Genomic DNA, 20738 nt, shown 5'->3' on the forward strand with positions numbered 1-20738 from the left:
GTGCTAGTTTTGGTTCGAAGTTATCCGAGTGAAATTGTGTCGAAGAGAGTCGAATTCGATCAGATTAATTTCCTCTGTGTCTGTCAGAGAGCTAAAAAGAAAATTTTTCACGAATGTGCCTGGCGCAGGAAGTGTATCGTATTGTGTTGTATCGTGTCGTGTAATTTGAGCATGCGCGTTAGTCGTAATATGCGGTCTTCGGCGTGCAATTGGTTTAGTTTGAGTGTCAAATAATTGTGCAAGTGGTTTTTCACGTTGTATTATGTGCAGTTTTATGTGTATTTTTAGACTTGCGGTGTGCTAGGTTCATTGTGTCGAAGCCTAGGTATATTGATAAGCTTCGAGCTTCGACTATCGAGTTCTGTTTTTCTAATTTTTACTTGCTAGTTCGTGAATTATGGTTCGTCGTTCGTACGTGTAGTGCCGGTTTTATCCAAAATAGATAACGAATAAACTAGTATCTTTAGTAAAATTTTGGGCTTGCCAGCTTTTGAATAATGTTCGTATTGGTTTTCAGTGTGTAGTTCGATCAGTGCGTGGCGAAGGATCGTATAGTTTGGTGTTTTTCGCGATATTTTGAGTGATGAACCGATGATTTTTCGTGTCCGGTGTTTAAATATGATACCGACTGGCGACTTGTGCGAAATTCGCGATCGCACGTGAGTTTGACGAGATAAATCTGATACAAATTGGAATTATTCGAGTAATTGGTCGAGAGTTTCGGTGTTTTTTTTTTCGTCATCTTCATCTTCAAGAATATCAGTATGTTTTCCCTCAATTGCTTCGGATATAAGAAGAAGCTCAGCATTACTAAAAGGTACGTTCTAGTGTTATTTGTTTTCTTCTGGTTTTTTACATACAAGTGGTGGAATTCATCCTTTGATGATTAGGTTCTTGTCGTGGAAAATGTTTCTGCTCGAGTCATCATGGTTTGAAACATGGTGGTTCTTCAACATCCAGAAATATACTGCGATGCAAATGATTCTAAGAAAAATGTGATTCGTAATTTGCGAAGCTATTATGAGAGATACGACAAGATGACGAAGGTTTAGGGCAGATGATACAGAATTATTTTCATTTTTGTTTTGTTCAGTTCAGTCTCATGGGTCAGGGAATTTCGCCTTTAAAGGGAAATGAAAAGAAATTGTGTAAGTGTAATTTTCACTTGAAAATTAATTAGCTGGCTTTTTACATGGTTACCTATACGTAATATAATAATTGCTACGAGCTTTCTCGCATTTTTCCTCATCCACTGCATTTCGAATAATGTAATGATTGGGATGAACAATTACATCGCGATGGTTAATTTTCGTATTTTTGTCGTTGAATCCTGTGCAACCCTCTGAGGCTCTGATGGCAGTTGGTCTTCGTAATTAAACGTTGCCATTCTAAATAACTTAATTACCAAGGGGTGGTGTTATAGCAATAGAACGAGTAAAAGAAATGCTTTGATTTGACAATAAACTAATTGCATTTGTGACGAGATATGTTTGTGATTTGAGTTGAGTAACTGTGCAAATACCTACCCAGTTTTTTGAGTAGAGTGTCTCTGATGAGCGAATCGATGCTGGTTCTGAATTGGGCGTCGTTGGAAACTATGTAATCGATATGTTGGACGATTTTTTATCAATTTTTCGAAATTCACCCCTTAACCCCTCCCCCTCCTCCTCCTTCTCCTTCACATTACAACAGTGTTTGTGTGACGTTTTTTATGAAGTTTTGGAGAAGATATCGTTTTTAGAGATAGTAAAATTATTGTCAAATGTTCTTGTTTGATTTTATAGTAGTTATGGGAATGGGAGGGGAGAAAAGGGGAGGGGAGGGGGATGGATATAAGGGGTTAAATTACTTGTGTGCTTTATTAAAATTATTATTTTATATTTTCAAATATTTTGTTTACGTTTTTAACTAACGAATTCAAATCGTTCGCGAATGATTCGCCAAAAATTAGGTAAATGATTCGGGTCGTTAGCGAACGAGTCACTTATACAAATCAATTTGTTCGCGAATGATTCACTAAAAAATTCAATTCGTTCCCAAATAATTCACTAAAAATTTCAAATCGATCGCAAATGAATAACTAATAAATTCAATTCGTTCGCGAATGATTCACCAACTACGCGAACAACTCACTTAACGTAGTCGCTCCGGTAATCGGATACTGCAAAAAGTGTACCCAATGATCGGCATACTTCTAATTTGGAAAATAAAATTTGTTGCATCAGCCACAGCATTGTGAGGAATATTGTAACTGAATCTACAACCTTTTTTTCATCAAATAAAACAAGCATGGATGATCCAGGATATGGGCAAGTCTTTCAAAATTACACTTTTTAATGGCTAGTGATGAAATATGATTTTGCTATGTGATTTCATGAGATTAGAAAATTTGATGCCCGCGCATTTTGAAGTTTTTAATTGGAAGTAAATTCATTTTCTAGCTGGAACTATGTTTTTACCTAATTATCATACCTTTCTCGACATATTTTACACTTGACGTATCATCATTAACACTTCATTTATTATTAATAATCGAAAAATGAAAAGCCGATTACTAGTACTTGAAACGAAATGCTTGGCCCAATGATCGGAATACTGCCGATTATTGGAGCATTGTTTTCATAATAGAAATTCATTTAATCGGAGTTAATTAAATGTTTTTCCAATGCTGTAAATTTAAAATGATTTGTATTTGTGAGATGAAATAGTATACCAGTGATCGGCACAAATTTACTCAACACTTACAATAATAAAGTTGATTAAATTTTTGCCGATGACTAGTACGCCGATTACTGGAACAGTAGTTTACATTGAAATTTGAAAAAAATGAAAAAAAAACTGCCTTCACAAGCCACTTCCAAAGAGTGGATTTTGTACAATAAAAAAAAAGAAGAATCAAAATTTTAAAAGCTCAAGAAATTGAAAATAATAACAGGACAGAATTGAGGCTAAAAAAAAAACACGGAAATAAAAAAAAAGATTAAAAAAAAAGGTGCTAATAAGCTGGAAGCAAAGAAGAAAAAATTAGAGGAAAACCTCAAATCGAAAGAAAATGTTGAACAAACAAAAAAAGCTAAAAAGGACACTCAGCTAATATCCCCCAGAAGTCTCAAAAGTTGCTCAAAAACTTCTTGAACATAAAATTCCCATGTCCGATTACTGGAGCAATTTTGCCGATCATAGGAACATTTTTGTCGATTATAGGTACAAGCACAATTTTTAGAAATGGAAAATAAAAATTCAATTATTCAATAGTTATTATCACAAAAACGTATTGGAATTTTTTTTTAGGAAACAGAAATGGTTACTCTACACAAAAAAAAATTCAAATTGTTAAAATATATTGTTCATTCTACATAATCTGCTGCCAAAGTCTGATTTTTACATTTCAAAGATTGCACTATGCCGATTATTGGGGCGACTACGTTATACAAATCAATTTGTTCGCGAATGATTCATCAAAAATTGAGTAAATGAATCGATTCGTTCGCGAACGAGTCACTTACACGAATCGATTCGTTCGCGAATGATTCACCAAAAGCAGAAATTAGGTAAATGAATCGGGTCGTTCGCGAACGAGTCACTTATACAAATCAATTCGTTCGCGAATGATTCACTAAAAAATTCAATTCGTTCGCAAGTGATTCACTAAAAATTTCAAATCGATCGCGAATGATGAATGAATAACTAAAGAATTCAATTCGTTCGCGAATGATTCACCATCACCAACACCAACTACGCGAACGAGTCACTTACACAAATCAATTCGTTCGCGAATGATTCATCAAAAATTGAGTAAATGAATCGATTTGTTCGCGAACGAGTCACTTATACGAATCAATTCGTTCGCGAATGTACTTCTGTAGTAATTCAAACAGATTTTACTCTGTTTATGAAACTAGGTGTAAAAATTGATATTTCCTCCATTTTCGAATAAGTAAAAGTATATCTTTTTCCGCGCTGAATTTGTTTTGCTCCCAAATTGAATGAGAAGTTATGTCCTCCTAAATGCAGAAACTCAACGTAGCTTTCAACTGGTTTCAAGTCCTAGTTTGATGGTAAGTTTTTTGTAATCAGTGTGTATATACCAAACTGACCTGGCAATATATCGTTGATCGTTACTTCATTACTTCATTAGTACGTTTTGACCAGTCTGCTGTCCCTACCCTCGATTGTCGAGGCACCAGCTCCCTGCCAGTCACACGAATTATGATGAATTGATTCCTTTATACCTAGTAACCTAACCACGAAATAAAAATAACCTACATTGCACCTATTGGTTACAGCTGTAAAAAAATTGATACGTATATTAGTTCCTTCGAATGGGGCTTTTATGATCAAAATAATTCTGAGAGAGTTTGTTTTATCACCTACCTAGGTGTATTATTTTTCACTTCTTTTGTGTCGAAAAAGTTGATACGATGCTTAAATGTGAAACTAGGTACTGCAATAATAACTCTCTGCCCTGTGGACATTCAACTTCTCCTCATTCCCTAGTTCGTGTCAAGATTCAAATACTCCCGATGCGATGACAGTTTGATGGTGTTCCTAGGATATATTGGGAGGGAAATTGGTCTCAGTGATAGCTTTTCCAGGCTCAAGTGCTACACCATTAACATTTTAGCCGCCAGTTGTACCTAAGTTTAGCTCTCATTGTTAAATTTTGAATTTTAAAATTATTGTCAAAAATCGCTACCCCGACGGTCAGGTTTTTTCCACGGTGTTGTCGTGGGAAAATTCTTACCCCTCGCGCTTGTCAGGGACTTGTTTCATTTTCCAATTCGACTAAAATTTTCATGCTACATCTTTCAAACATTATTCAAATTTTCATAAAAAATGAAGAATATGAACCATCGTTGAAAAATATTTCGAAAAATTTAGTTGAAAAGGAAAATAAAACATGCCACTTGGTCAAGCGCGTGGGTCAAAATTTTGCCACGATAACGCCGTGGGAAAAACCTGAGCGTCGGAACGGCGGTTTTTGAAAATTTGAAAATTCCAAATTTTACTATGGGAGTCAAACTCAAAACTGTCAGTTTGAATTTTAATGGCGATGGCGTGGTACTTGGGCTAAGGGCTACCACTGAGACCACTTTCTATCCAAATCCCTGAACTTGGAGGGACACTTCGTGAGATTCGCTGGTCAGTAAAAATCGTTCATCTGAAAGACTGATCACGTTGTTGTAAAAATAATTTAATGGATTTAATGCTTTACCATTCGAAAAAAATATCTAAATAATTTACTTCAGTATTAATGCGATTAAATCTTAGTATCAAAATAATTTTTTTTAATGTAATCTAGTTAGTATCAAAATAATTTAATCTATGTAGTTCAATATTAATTTTCACCGCTACGGTTGGTACGGTACCTCATCATTGCGAGGTGCAGTTTCGTCAAATATTTTCAGAATTATAGGAGACTAGGACAACATTTCTGAAAACTTCACTATATGGTACCCAATTATTGTTATACAGTCAATTTTTTTGCACCAACCAGTGGCGTAGCCAAGGGGGGGGGGGTGAAAGGGGCCATGGCCCCCCCCACTTGCGAGCGAAAATTTGAAAGAAAACATGCAAAAATGGATGTTTTTTTGTTGTTCGGACTCATTTTTTGTAAAAATTTTCGCTCTCGCTTCGCTCGAGCAGTAATTTTGCCTTCATTTTCTTGAAATCACCACACATCAGGACAGGTTTCCAGAAAATTACCCCTCATTTCGATTTTTTATGCCTGAAAATCTGGTTTTGCCCCCTCCTTGAGAAAATCCTGGCTACACGCCACTGGCACCAACTAATTCCATTCATTTGAAAATACATCGAATGAGGGTATTATGTGATTTTGGGATAAATTTTAGTTACCTACCTAATTTTCTGCAAAATTTTGAACCAATTTTTCAAATCTTTTTCAAACTAAACGTAAGTGCTTACTTCTCGATATTCTTCGAAAATGTCGATTTTCATCTTAAGCTTTCCCGTTTACTTTCAAATGTCTTATCGACGAATGAAGGAACAGGAAAAATAAGGATTTTTTGAGATTCGTCTTGTCGAGTGAATGACTAGTTGGTTTATGGAGTTTGAAATCGTTGAAATTTCAGTAACTGCTAGCTAGCCTGAATAATATGGTAGAAAATTGTTAAACTACCACGAATTACAATATGAGGCAATATTTTGAAAAAATAATCTTGTGATGTATTTTTTTTCATTTCTAAATTTAGCTTCGAAGTTTTTTATTTGGTTTTGCCAATTTTTTTTTTCTTCTGCTTCCTATACAAACCATGTTCCTAAAGCTACTTATAATTTTGTATGCCATGGACACTGATTCTAGTGGTAATAGGTAATCGTACTCCATGCCCAAACCCCAAAAACCGCAATAAATTTGACGATTTTCCTCATTAGCCGAGATGAATCAACAAAAGTGAGCTAACCAGTAAGCTGGCCTTTCCTGTGCTCAATGCTCATGAGTGTTTGAATGCGTATGATAATGAATTTTGGTAATTAGCTACTGTATGAAAATGTTTCAAAAAAAAAAAAATTACTTATTGGGACTTGATTTACCGCTGGACCTCAATATCAGGTATGATGGGATTTTAGGTATGATGGGATTTCAGTTTGAAGTGCTGGATTGATTCTGTACCAAGGATTTGATCGTCATTGTGTATAAAATAAAAATCCAGCAAATGAGGAAAACGTTCTGTAATTGAAAAAAAATAATTATTTGTCATTATCTTAATTTAGTTCAATTTTTATTACAAGTTATATTAATACAAATTATTTTCCGCTCCCAAAGTTCATTTTTGGATTCTTCTTATCATTTTACAATTTAAAAAATTCAAATCAGCTGTTTTAAAGGCGATTTTGTACTTTATGAAATATACTTGAGTGCATATGACTAAATTTTTTCAGCGAAGCGAACCAATGTGAGTAATTTTTTTAATTCAACTCGCCGCATTAATAATTAAATTATTAACCAAGTAATAGGTACCTATTACCTAACTTGAAATTTATATTGTAAAGGAAAACGAGAGTAAAATATTCACAACACTGATCAGTAAAAATCAAATAAACAAGAAAGTTGAGTTCTATTATCCTTTGCAGCTTACATGCTTATACCTATGTATGTTAATTTGAATGTATCTACTTCGTCCTCAATAGGGGTAGAAAGTAAATATAACGGTTTTTCGACTTCTCTTTTGCTCTCGTGGGTATGTCTTCTTTTTGAATTTTATGGTCTGCGGACCCTTCGGTATGATATACTTACCGGAGGGCGAATTATATCATCGACATTGAAATCTGCCCATGACTATAAGAAATTCAATACAACATCTGCTTCTGTAAAAAAAAAAAACAAAAATAATTCTATCGATGTTTAAACCTCCACTCAAATGAATGAATAAATAAAAAATTGCTTATTTTTCCACTGATTATTTAGTTACTTAGTGAAAAATAAATGTCGAATTAATGCAAAAACCAACCATTAGGTACATTACGTAATCAGTTTTTAAGTACTCAAAAATATCCTAAAATTGTCGCTATTCGCATCATAGTAATTAAGATGGTCAGCAATGGAGTGATATATTATACCTGAAAAATGCTCTAATTAGAATCGTTGTGACGCTGGCGATTATTTTTCAACGTCAATTTGATACACGTTATCCCCTCTTGCCCTTACTCAGCGAATATTTTCACTTCTAAAAGTGTACATTATGTCATATTTTCTTCGCCGGTTTAGCCCCTGCCTGCCGTCTCATCATCATGATCGATCGACGCCATAACTATACATATATGCAGTATAACTATACCGTGTGAAAATAAACCGCTCGTCGCTACAAAGCACGTATAATGAATTCGGTTTAAGAATAGTTGGAAACCATTTACGTCAATGTGGACTTATTTTTACCATTAACGAATTCGCTTGAAACAGAAACGACCGACTATGAAATTATTATTGACACGTGATAAGAAATATCCGCGGATTTCGAGCGATTTATCCTCGCCTCGACTTAGTCTTTTCCCACTGTCACCCTTGGGAGAATTCTCTATCTACTTATACGCGGTTGTATGGATGTTGTATCAGTTGTATGTATCTGCTGCAGATCTCATAGACATGTTATACTCGTAGTATCAGTGCAGCGAGTGTTTACAAGGAGATCGAGCTTGTATCGATGTTAAACAAACGCGTGATGATTTTTTTTCCAAGTATTTGGCATTAAACTTTAGGGCTATATGATAAGAGGTGGCTGGATGAGCAACCATCTTTATAGGTAATATGATGAGCAGATTCATACCAGTTGACCATCAAATCTACGTAATTATAGATTAGTATAAAAGTCAAAACAAGAAGAGAGTTGAGTTCTGTCCTTTGCGTCCTTTCGTTAATTGGTAGAAAGTAATTCCCTTTTGCTCTCTTTCTGAGTTTTATTATTTAAATGGGAGGTACAGTTCTAATTTAATTCCAACAGCATAACAAAATATGTATATTCAGTGGGTTTCATAACAGTGGCCCGAGCATCGTAGTACTGATATAACGTATGTACGATATACCTAACCTACCTATTCCAACTCATGAAATGCATCATTTCCTTAATCATTCCTCGATGTGATTCATCGTACATATACCTACATACAACGAACAAACCAAATGCTTCGCGAGATGAATACAGATGGTCACATTTGATTGACCATCGTCTCCATCGATCTCGTCTCGGACAGTTCGGATTTTTCAGGTACCTATCTACTTGATATTTTCTGGGTAGTCGTTTAGGTATTCATGTAATTCAATTTTATCCTCATACTTTGGCACTTCTGAAAGAGAGAGGACTCAGGACAGGATTAAATTACAAATAATATATATTGAATACGTTTCTGTGTTGATGAAAGTATACCCACTAACGATGAAAATGCAAGAATGAAAAAAATACGATTCTTAGTTCATTTTTCTCATTAGTGAATAATATACCAATAAACAAATCCTTTCAATTTATCGAAGCTTAATTCAACAAAAGTTTGAAATCTTTTGAAAAACACGAGGAACTTTTGTGTTACTCCTAGTAGTATCTAAAAAAGTCAACATGAACAGTTTAAATAGCTTACCTACTTACAGTTGTCTTTTTTGTACATATTTTAGTCTTGCGCTCGCTAGCTGATGACTCGCTGATGGCATCACTGCTTTGATGAAAATATGAATTTATTACTTAGCAATCATTTTTTAGTTATACGTACTTACTCTTCAACGGACTTTCCACAACAATATCTCCACATTTTAGCATAACAAAGACCCAATTTTGTAATTGATTTTTTATTAATTCGCAAAATCAGATTCGAAACACACAAATACTGAAAAGTGGTTTCTTTTATACTCATATGTACAATTGTATATCCTCAACAATTAATGATAGTGTAGTCCAATGAAATATGGGAAAGAAAATTGTGAGGGAATTGATAAAACATAAAACACTGAAACCGCATAAAACCATTCTCAACAGAGATTTTATTGTGATCAGGAGCCTGATTCAACTCCCTAATGGAGAAAGAATAATACTGTCGTATAATATGACTACCAAACACTCTGTGTGATAAAAGAATCGACATTTTTGTAGAGTTGTTCACCATCTCACCACAATAAAAGCAAAACGATCGGACGTCCCGATGTTGATATGTACCAAAAAAATAATGAGACATCGTATAAATTAGATTAATAAATTGAAATAGGACAATCTTGATTATTGAAGGAAGTTCTACAACTTCATTTTAGAAATTTTAAATTTTCAAAAATCTGCTGGAGCCTCCAGTAAATTTTGGAAAGTTGTAATTTCCGCAAAAAGTTTACCCAATGCAGTTGGCAAATTTAATTTGACTTCGTACCCTATAACTTCAACATGCTTAGTCGATTGAAAGTGTTTTCAAGCTGTTTTGGAGCCTCCAGGCATTTTTTTTTTGGTGCAATTTATCGTTACTTTAAAAAAGGGGGTTAGCACGATAAATAAGTATTCACGATGAAAAAGGGGATTGCACGATAAAAAAGTGTATTTCACAATAACAAAATGTATTGCGCCATTTCTTAAAAAATGAACGATAAATTAGGTGGTGTCCACGATGTATAAGATAGTAAGAACAATAAAAAATTGACAATTTCCACGAGAAGTTTTTGATGGAATAAAAGATAAATGATGCCCACGATAAATAAGGATAGTGTTCCAGTAGACACTGACTTCAATAAAGCTTAACGAGATAACGCCGGACGACCTCGTTTACATTTTTGACCCAATGGGATCGATTGTGCTGCCAACGGTGCCTGCACAATATTTAATCGAATTTGAAGGCCAAGCACATGCTTGCAAGTCAACTTCTTCATGTAGTATGGACAAGTACATTCTTTTGGACGCGAATCGGGGGTTTCAGTGCTCATTTGCCACACTCCTCTTGTCCATTTGCAAAATTCATCGACATTGTTCCACTTTCCTTGCTTGGAATTGGAAGTTTTGACGATTTTCAGCGTGATCGCTGATTTGAAGGTACTTGAAGTAGTGTAGAAGGTATCGTTTTGTAGAACCCATTTTGTCACAAAGTCAGTCAGTCCTCGAAGAAACTGTCCTACAGGTAATCTTTCCCTTAAAGTATGTTCCCTCTTTATAATTGCGTTTGTGGCTTCCAAGCCATTATTGGTTGACGGGTATCCTAACCCTGCGCCCCTTCAAACCATGAGGAATTTTTCTGTAGTACTAACTAATCTAACAGAGAAATTTGTAGTGCCAATGCTTTCTTTTGTCAATGAGAAACATCGTGCTAACAATGAAAAATATCGTGTTTATCAATGAAAATTATCGGGCTAACATCCTTTTTCAGTGATAGAAAAATGCTGTGCTTACCACCTAAACTATCGTTACTAAGCCTCGTTTCATCGTTCGATTATAATTTCCTTTTTTTTTTTTTTTTTTTTTTTTTTTTTTTGGAAATTCCAGCTCTCGAAAAAAAAAACGCTCTCAACTTGAGAAATTTTAAAAATATGGCTGGAGACCCAGAACGTCCTGAATTCACTTCTTAGGGACTCGGGATGCAAAAATTATGATAATGTTAGGGTTTCAACTCCTTGGGCTAACATTTCGTTGAAATTTTCAACTTGCAAAAATCTGCTGGAGCCTTTAGTAGATGTTTGAAAGTTATAATTCCCACAGAATTTTACCCAATGCAGCTGGAAAATTACAATTGGCTTTATACCATTTAATTTCAACATGCTGAGTCGATTGGAAGTGCTTTCAAGTTGTTTTGGACCCTCCAGAAATTTTTTTGAAAATTCCAGCTCTCGTAAAAACGCACTAAGTCGATCTTAGGTCTAATTCAACCCTGGGTCCACCTCTTTAACAGTCATAGCGCTTCTATTCTTATCAAAATTATCATCATTTTCAGATGAATCTGAAAGAAGAGATACTTCATCCATCAACTGTGTGAAACGTTGAATCTCTGACTTAATAAAAATTAACATTGAAAATCATTTTTAAAAATTTTGGAAATAAAATGTGATACTTAATTGATTAAGTATGTTATATACGCTCAGAAGTAAGAAAAAAGTTTTTGATTTTTTTCAACTGTCTTGGGGGTTTGCATAACGTGCGAAATTGAATTGATAGGTACGATTTTTGACATATTCAAAAAGGTGAAAAAATGTCAAAAACTGCGTTCTCGCTTCTAATTGAATAATATACTTAATCAATGAGTAACGAAATTTTTTGAAATCATTTTTTCAAAATTTTCAATGTAAATTTTGAAATTTGACCAGATAGAAAATTAATGGTTGAATCAAGTCAAGGACCCAAGATTTTTCATGCAGTTTTTTGAGACCCCCCTGCAACTTTTTATCGAATTTCCTCTCAAATTTTACATATAACAAAAAAAAATCAAAATCGACTCACCCTAGTACCCAATGGCGGAAGGTAGATATTGGTATTATGTATTCTATTATGTACTATGTACATAGATTAAAACTCGGATCTATTTTTAGCATGAGTTTGCTGAGCTTTAGAGTCAAGTATAAGATTTTTGGCCATCATTGTCGCCATTCGCCACACTTGACACTCGTCTGTAATCGATGAATGCCTTTGCAAAATATTCGAAAAAGGCTGCTACTGTCATCTAACCAGACCCTGTGACTTTTACAAACCAACTTTCTGGTAATGTTTTTTTTTTTGAAAAACTATTACTACCTATATGCAATTGAACCATATTATTTTGGTTCCCTAGGAATACAAAACTTCGAATAGTATGCAGCATGTACTGCTTTTATTATTTCGATTAAATTGTTCGAAGAAAATGTAAAATTATTTACTTACTTGAAATGATTTCTGTGCTTAGAAAAAGTTATTCGAAAAACCTTTCAATCACGTCGATAATGCTCTCCAATCGACGATACTTTCTAGTCATCCTGTACCCGAATATTGTATTTATTTATGTACTTATTAGATAAAGATTGAAGAGCACAATATTCAAAGTACCTCTACGTTTAACCATTTCGACGTCATATGACGCGACATCGCGTGTAAAATAATTTTCAATCGCGGTTCTTGCGTGGCTGTCTTATACCTAGGTACTTTTTTGCGAACACATTTGTTTGTACGTATAAATTTAACTCACATGTTTTCGTTGAAGGTAATTTTTTCCATGTAGTTTTGCTAGCAAAGTTATCACGATTTCTGGTACCTATGATATTTTTTGTGCTGGGTAATTTATCGCGAGTATAATTTGCGTATATATGGAAGGTATCACCGACGAACCAAGTCGAGATGTGTGGTGAGTCGTCGTTTTCTGTATGCACATTACGTTAGGTACATGTATGTACAATATATGCTTACTTGTATCGTATTATACGCGCGAAGAATGGGATCTAACGAACGTATAATTTAAGTAAATTTACTCGGCTATTGTGATTACGTGAGCACGTCATCCGTATAGTTTGTCGTCTCGTCAGTTCGACTTACCTACAGTGTATAATACGAGGCTAATTTACTCGAGGATTGTTTCGATGTATGGGATTTTAATCAGATGGAGATGTATCCGCAAATTTTGACGCAGGTGGCGTGAAGTGAATTGGTTTCTCGTGTCAGAATACGCGAGCGAGTTAAATTTTCAGCTTGTTTGGAGGTTTTTTTTTGACGTAATTGTGCTCGAGTGAGTTGATAAGTTTTGGTTTTAGAAAAGGTGGAGGAAAAAGAGGGTAAAAATATGGAGACAATGCGGATGATTGTTTGAGAATTACTTACTGAATTTATTATTTTTTCTGTGTATTTTCATCTGTATCTATATAGTTCATTCTTTCTCTTTGTGGATTTTCATTTCAGGAATTTTATTACCTAAGTTTGTTTTTAATTTACACGGATTTTGACTGCAGACTCTCGAGAATCTGAATTCTGGCAGATGTATAATCAACAAGAATCTACCGGGTAGTATAGCTTTTGAAAATGTATTTTGGATTTCACTGATTTTACTTAACCCTTAAAGGCCTGGACCAAACTGGAAGTGATTCAAAAAAATGCTTTCAATTTATTGAATAGGACTTATATGAATATCACTTTAATGTGTTGTATGCCCCCCTGCCCCTCAAAACTATTCCGTAAATGAGGGGTCAATTTTTTCATTTTTTTGTAAATTACGAAAAAGCAAAATACTTAATTGGCCCAAATTTGAGGTAATCTTATATAAATCGCATTCCACACACCTGATTATTGAAAGCGAATCCTTGATGAGTTCTATTCCATTTTTAGTGGGGCATAAATAGGAAAAAGTTGAGGTAACATATGCCCCAATATGCTCCATTTTTAAATTTATGAATTTGTTAATATGCTTTCATAAAATATAATCACAAAGGGTATACATAGGGGGTTACAGAGCGATTTTTCATTTTTTGATCAACTGGTTTGGTAAAAGTGGCTAAAACATGAGATACGAGTACATCAAGTACTGCATATAATGAGAATACACTTTACTTGAAGTAAAAAGTACAAAAATTATAAAATGTGTACATAAGCATGCCTCAGCTTACTCAGGACTTTTCACTTTTAGTTGCACAAATATCTAAAGCTCATCAAAATAAATTTCACACATCATTCGTAATTTGTGTGAAGTTTTTGTGTGATGATGCAGGTTACTCAACTGGAATCAATGATTAGTTATGAAAAATAATAACTCCTTACACATACAAGAATGCCTGAGCTTTTTCAGGACTTTCAGATGTCAGCTTCTCATATCTCTAAAGCACAAATGAATAAATTTCACACTTCATTCGTAACGTTCTGCTCATGCAATTTTCATGATGTAGAACTACATTATCTTTGATCAAGGAGGGATGATGACCTCTTCATGAATGCCTGAACGCTATGAAACGCCAGAGAGTGCTGCAATTTGACTATGCAAAGCTTTTCACAGCAGTAGATAAACCTATTTCGATATTTCTGCAGAAAAACAAGCCTGCTGCTAACCTTTGCAAGATGTTACTATTGGTTGACAAATATCGAGAAAGAATATCGACTTCAGCAGAAATTTCTCAAAACTGTCATAAGTTCAGAGTTGTGATTGAACAGCAGTTGAAAGCTTTTTACTGAAACTCAAATCCTCTGAATCCAGTAGGTAGTCATAAGCTAGACACAATCTCATGATTGTAAACGACGACTTCTGCTCGTGCAATTTTCATGGTGTAGAACTTCATTATCTATGATCGAGGAGGGATAGTGACCTCTTCATGAATGCTTGAACATTATGAAATGCCAGGGAGTGCTGCAATGTGACTGTGTAAAGCTTTCCAAAGTGGTAGATGAACCTATTTCGATATTTCTGCAGAAAAACAATCCTACTGCTAATTTTTGCGGGATGTAACTATTTGGTGACAAATATCGAGAAAGAATATCCATGGTGTGATAAACAGATTTGATGACTGGATTGCAGATTTTCTGAACATATGTATGTCCCGTTAAGAGCATTTTTTTTCCAAAACAAGTTTACCTATCAAATTTGTAAAAAAACGCTCTGGTCCGCCCTTACATACTTTTCGTGATTTCATTTTGTGAAAGCTCCACCATCAATATGTTCATCCAAAAATGGAGCATGGGTTCCTGTATTTTATACCAACTTTTATCAATGTGTACCCCCCCCCCCTCCAAGGGGGTGAGGTGTTCTGTGGAATTATGATTTCACTCATTCATTACATCTAATGAAACTATATCATTCAGTTCCAAGATTGACCCAGTTGGGTTTTTTGCTTCCTCGATTTTTGACGATAATCAAATAAATAAGTCTATCATTATCGAGGTGACTTCAAGGGGCTGGGGGGTGAACTGTGAGTGAAAGTGATACTTGTGATGATCCTATTCAGGAAATTGAAAGAATTTTTTCATTACATCTCAGGATTTGCTTGGGCCTTTAACGGTTAAGGGTTAAAGACAAAAGACATTGAGGTTTTGAAGGTTTGTGATTGGAATCTAAAGAGTGTTTTAAAAAAAGATTCAAAAAATGTCCAAAAACCAGATTTTTGAGAATCCGCGTAAAAATCATACTTATACCTACTCATTTCAGTTGGTCACTTCTTGATCTAAAAAATATTTTCTTTTTTGAAAAAGAAATGAGGTATGGTCATAAAAAAATTGAGAAATGAAAAAAAATGAAAATGTTCAAATTCCACGGGAGTCTCAAAAAAGAATGATGAAAGAATGAAATTTATTTTGTCCGAAGGATATTCAACAACGACTTCATACAATTTTTCAAGTGTACTTTTATCATCTTCTTCAGTTTAATCGCTGCATTTTATTTTTCCCTTTTGTACCTAGGTAATTCACTTGGAAATATTTTATTTTTTTCATGGAGGTTGCAGATTCATTAATGCTACCATTTCACTTTCTTCTCTCTCGCCATTTTCTCCCGATTCCGTCATTTTATCTATTTTGAATTTTAATGGAAGTTCTGTGAGGAAATGTTTTGAATTTCCAAGTTGTGAAGCTTATTAAATAATTTCCTTGTTGAAATAATGCGATAGGGCCCTTTTCAAAGCCGAAATAAACATTTCAGCATTGAGCAAAAACCTTCTTGCAATCAGAGAATAGCACACAACTTGGGTTTTATTTTTATACGTTATTGCATTTTAGGTTTTTTTTTTTCAAATTCACTATTTTTTTCTCAGTGTTCTACAGTGATTCGAAATTACTCAAAATATTACATCTAAGTATGTAATTTTTTGTGTTATTACTTTATACAATAGCAATAGCTATATTAGTACCTTTCAACCTTTGTGATAGAAGATTTTGGATTGAGTTAGTTGAAGAAGAAAGAAGGGGTAATAGGAATAAGGGACGATATTAATTTTTCTCGAAAGTTATCTCATTCAGAAAACAAAGTTCAAACCCTCGATTCTGTATTATTTTTACTACCCTTTGTTTTATGTAGCGTTCACATTATGCGATTGCGATGAAAATTTTCAGGGTGTCTACTGTCTACTGTGTCTACCAGGTCACGAAAGTTGCGATTTTTACCAAAAATCACAAAAAACTCGCTGAAAATCGTCGCAATTTTAAATTTTAAAAACCATTTTCACATTTTTTTTCATATTTTTTTAGTAGAGTAGGTACAGAGTAGGTATGTATTTCATACATTTTTTCATGTCACATGGGAACTATTGAAAGTTGGCCAAAAACTCCCTAAAGGAAACCAGTCTTTATTCGTTGAAAAAAGGGAGTACTGAAAAAAAAGGTCGCGGAAAAGGGTCGCGAAAAGTCGCGAATTTTTGAATATAAAATTTTGATAGACACCTTGATATTATCAAATTTTGTCACCCTGATCTCTTTTGGGCACGAGAGAGGAGCACGGTGCATCCTAATAGAATTTCGATGATATTTGTAATGGGAGACCTAGTGATAATAGAATGTCGTATTTGCTTTGGCATGAGGTGACTTCCGTGTTACCTAATCGGCGATGCGCCAACAGGTTTAGTATAAATTGAGCTGGTGTGCAAACAGATGGGCAGATTCAACGATGAATGGCCATATATCGCTGAAACAACAGTACAGTATAAGTATAGGTTGTTACCCCGACAAAGACCAGCGCAGCGACGAGTTATCCTTTACCTTGATTTCGCACGATGATTTCACCTTGACCTCGAATACTGGCCATTTTATGCGTCTCGCTGCCCCGCCGTCGCGCCATCCTCCCGTCATCGCTGCGTACGTCATCGACATGCGATCGCAGAGGAGAACAGCTGATGACCGACGCGATGCGAGATTTATCGCTATTCTTTTTCCTTTCTCTTCGTTTGCCGACGACGCTGATTTAGAAGAAAAAAAAAATTATATCGTTTACGCGAACTCGCAATTTATTCTTATAAGCCTTATTAATGCGTTTAGTCGCGGAAAAATTGGCCCAGAGATCGTCAATGATGGCGCATGAGGCATGATCGCGCAACTGCAGCTCGCCGGAATATTTATTTCGAATTATCTTACATTCTGTACATATACCGCGTAATTTTTTGGCAACGATATTAGACAGTGACAAAGAACCGAGTGTGGGAGAGAGAAAGATTGAGAGGAAGAGTCGAATAGTAGAATTTTTCTCTCTACTTTCCGTTGTCTGGTCGTCTAATCAGTTTGTTGTAGGATTTCGTAGTTGCATATTATGATTTTCATCGCGATTCGCGAGTTAATGACGATGTTTTTTTGAAGTGCATTATTAGATTGGTGCCTACGTTGACGTGATTTTTCTTCATTCTTCCTTCGAAGACGTTGGAATTGATTAATAATCTACGGTCGTTTAAGGTGCCTACGTATATTTTGTGCCCTTGGGAATCTTGTGCTGAGATTTCGATCGGTTGTGATAAGTGAGGTGAATTTGTGCGGAAATTTTTTAAAAGTGTTGTGTTGGTTTGGGTTTTTTGGTGGTATTTCAAAATCTGTTTTTAAAGAGAAAGAGTATTATTGCGGAATTTTGATCGGGTGTTCTTGTAACAGGAGATGAATTGAACACAGAAGAGCAAAAGCCTCTGGTATGTATTTATTTTCAAGCTAAGGGCACAATACTGTATATTGATAAGTATAATGTGAAATTTTAGTGAAGATTTCTCTTTTTCCCTAAAGTGCATGGTATACTTTGAATATTCCTTTCATTTTAATTACGTGCCATTCATTGATATCGAAAGAATAGTGTTTTTTTGAGGAGTGTGTGAGCTGTGAAGCTGACTGTTTCGTCACCTTGTTGAATAATAGAAAAAAAGTAGGTACCTAACTATAAAAAACGCAGGGGGTTATCAAAAAAAAGATGTTTTAAAAGGTGTTTTAGACAATTTCTATTTTACGTTTCCACTTTCCGGCTACAAAAAATAAAAAATACAATAGAAACTCGAGATTAGTTGGAAATTGTGACCATTCAGAAAATCATGTAGCAGCGGACTTGATAAAGTTTCTGCTCGATTCTCTGTGTTGATTTCATCTTTAAGTATTCTTCATTCAGTTGTCTTCAATCAAGTAAGAATAATCATCCTGGACAAATTTCGAATCACTACTGCGCTCATCCCGTATCAAAAATTACTTGCTCATGTCAGGCAAAGAATAATTCCATTAGTGTTGATGATATTATTAAAAACGGTTCTTCACTAGCTGGTTTCTAATCCTTTTAATCGTTGGTTGATGTAAAAGGTTCAAAGTATCTCCTAGCGTTTAGAATTTTTTTTTTTTGACTGATGTCAACAGGGGAGAAGCTATTGAAAAAACATGATTGTTCGATCATCTAAGACTTTTGAAAAATCCCCGTTTGTGAATTTTTTTCTACAGTGTGTCTCTAGAATATACTTATGATTACTATAATGAACTTGAATCGATCAATCAGTGTGAGGATCTTATTCGTGGCTAAAAATGCCATAGCTTTGGCAATCCGACGATTAAATATGAAATAACGTCGATTCGCTGAAATTATTTTCCACTGTATAAGAATAATTCCTTTATAATCAACAAATAACTCTGGGGACAGCATCCTCACACATTGATGATGATTATTCTTTCATAGTCGATTATTGTCCATACTGAGACCAGGGTCCGGCGCGGATCTCGATTTCTTGAACCGAATCAAGGTTTTCTATTTTAACGAGTCGGATCGTAAATAATGCATCCAGATCACTTAATCTCTCACAAAAGTGAAAAAAATATCCATGGTCCGTGAAATGATCCAAAAATGACTCAAACTAGTGATCTGGATCACAGATCAAGGTCAAGTTTTTTAAAAAATGAACCGGATCGAAGTGATGCGGATCTTACCGGGCCCTGACTAAGATATCGTGAAATCAAGCACCTATGCAAACTTCACAGTTCGCACCTGTGCTTCTGTGTGCCCTGGTCTGCATTGCAGCTTGAAAGCACGAAAATAGTACAGACAATTTCTTCAGAAAGCACGAAAATTTCTGAAAAAAATTGGCGCCATTTTCAAAACTTTACTGTCGTTGTTTTTAATTTTTATTCCATTTACTCTTGTTTTGTATTTCTTGAATTAGGTATAAATTTTCAAAAGCTTTTGCCCAGGGCTACAAGAGTATGAGTAAAGAGTAAGAAAGAGTATGTTTTTTGAGGGTTTTCGGAAGAGCAAAATAAGAGCAAGAGCAGTTTTTTTGTGGATTTGAGTAGCTCTGAAAGAATACTCTTTAAAAATCCATTTTTGAAGAGTATAAGAGTAGAGGCTTTGCTCCTTATCTTTTTGTGAAAAACGATTAATATTGTTCATTTTTCAACGTTAAAGATGATGTTTTTGACTTTTTACTTAAATTTTGGGTGTTTATAAAAGCCATTTCAAACGTTTCATTCAATTCTAACAGTTTTTTGGCCCAAGTTTCAAAAAAAGTGGAGGAGTAAGAATGATAGTAAAGAGTAGAGTAGGAATGGGAGTATGGCAGGAGAAGAGCATAGTAAGAGTATGCTAAAAAGAGTAAGGAAACCGAATTTCATGTCAAAAATTTTTTTAGAATCATTTTTCGACCGGTAGGTATTTGTATACCGAATAATATTTAAAGCAGAAATTTCAAAATCGCATAAGAAAATATAAACCACTTGAATAACAAAAAAAAAAAAAAAAAAAAAAAAAAAAGGTGCTTTACCCTAAGCTGTAACTTCGTCAACAATGAACATTAAACATCATGAACAAGGAAGGAGCAATGCAATATGCTTCACGTATACCGTATACGCTGCAATTCACTCCATTTTAATACCCGAAAAATTTTGGAATACCCGTACCCGATCCTCAGAAGAAAATCTGTACCCATTTCCGTTACCCGATACCCGTACCAGGAAACGTTTGGGTAGGAAGCCCTATGAAACTGTTTGCTTATCTATGTGTTGAGGAAAAATTATGCAATTGAGTAACGAAATGTAGATATATGTAAATACGTATTTTGTAATTTTAAAACCTAAAATTTTGCCAAGAATAGAAACAAATCCAGTTTGTTACGACACTTTCTTTTTAAATTGGATGTTTTTATGTATATGTATGTAGCCTACTTCAAAATGTAAGAAAATTATGTATGGGAAATTCGTAATTTTGAAAAAATTGTGCAATTCTAGCAACTAACTTTTGAAATTCAAAAGTTTTTTTTTACGAATTTAACAGTTTGTTGATTGCCAATGTTGTAAAAAAAAAATTCGCAATTCATTCGATATTTCGAATTTTTCTCAAATTTTTGTCACAAGAAAAATAAATGCTTACTTATATCTACCTACAGAAAAAACCATTTCATTAAT

At 34.6% G+C, this 20738-nt stretch overlaps 1 protein-coding gene across 1 annotated transcript in view; it reads left to right on the plus strand.

Moving 5' to 3' along the window:
* The window catches only part of LOC135835348 (eye-specific diacylglycerol kinase-like), a 700104-nt gene continuing 679366 nt past the window's right edge, over nt 1–20738 (plus strand). The window contains exon 1 of the mRNA XM_065349562.1: nt 1–817. Coding sequence (XP_065205634.1) covers nt 765–817 — 53 coding nt within the window. The 5' untranslated portion in view covers nt 1–764. The remainder of the gene's footprint in view (nt 818–20738) is intronic.

This window comes from Planococcus citri, chromosome 2 (assembly GCF_950023065.1).
Source record: "Planococcus citri chromosome 2, ihPlaCitr1.1, whole genome shotgun sequence".
NCBI lineage: Eukaryota > Metazoa > Arthropoda > Insecta > Hemiptera > Pseudococcidae > Planococcus > Planococcus citri.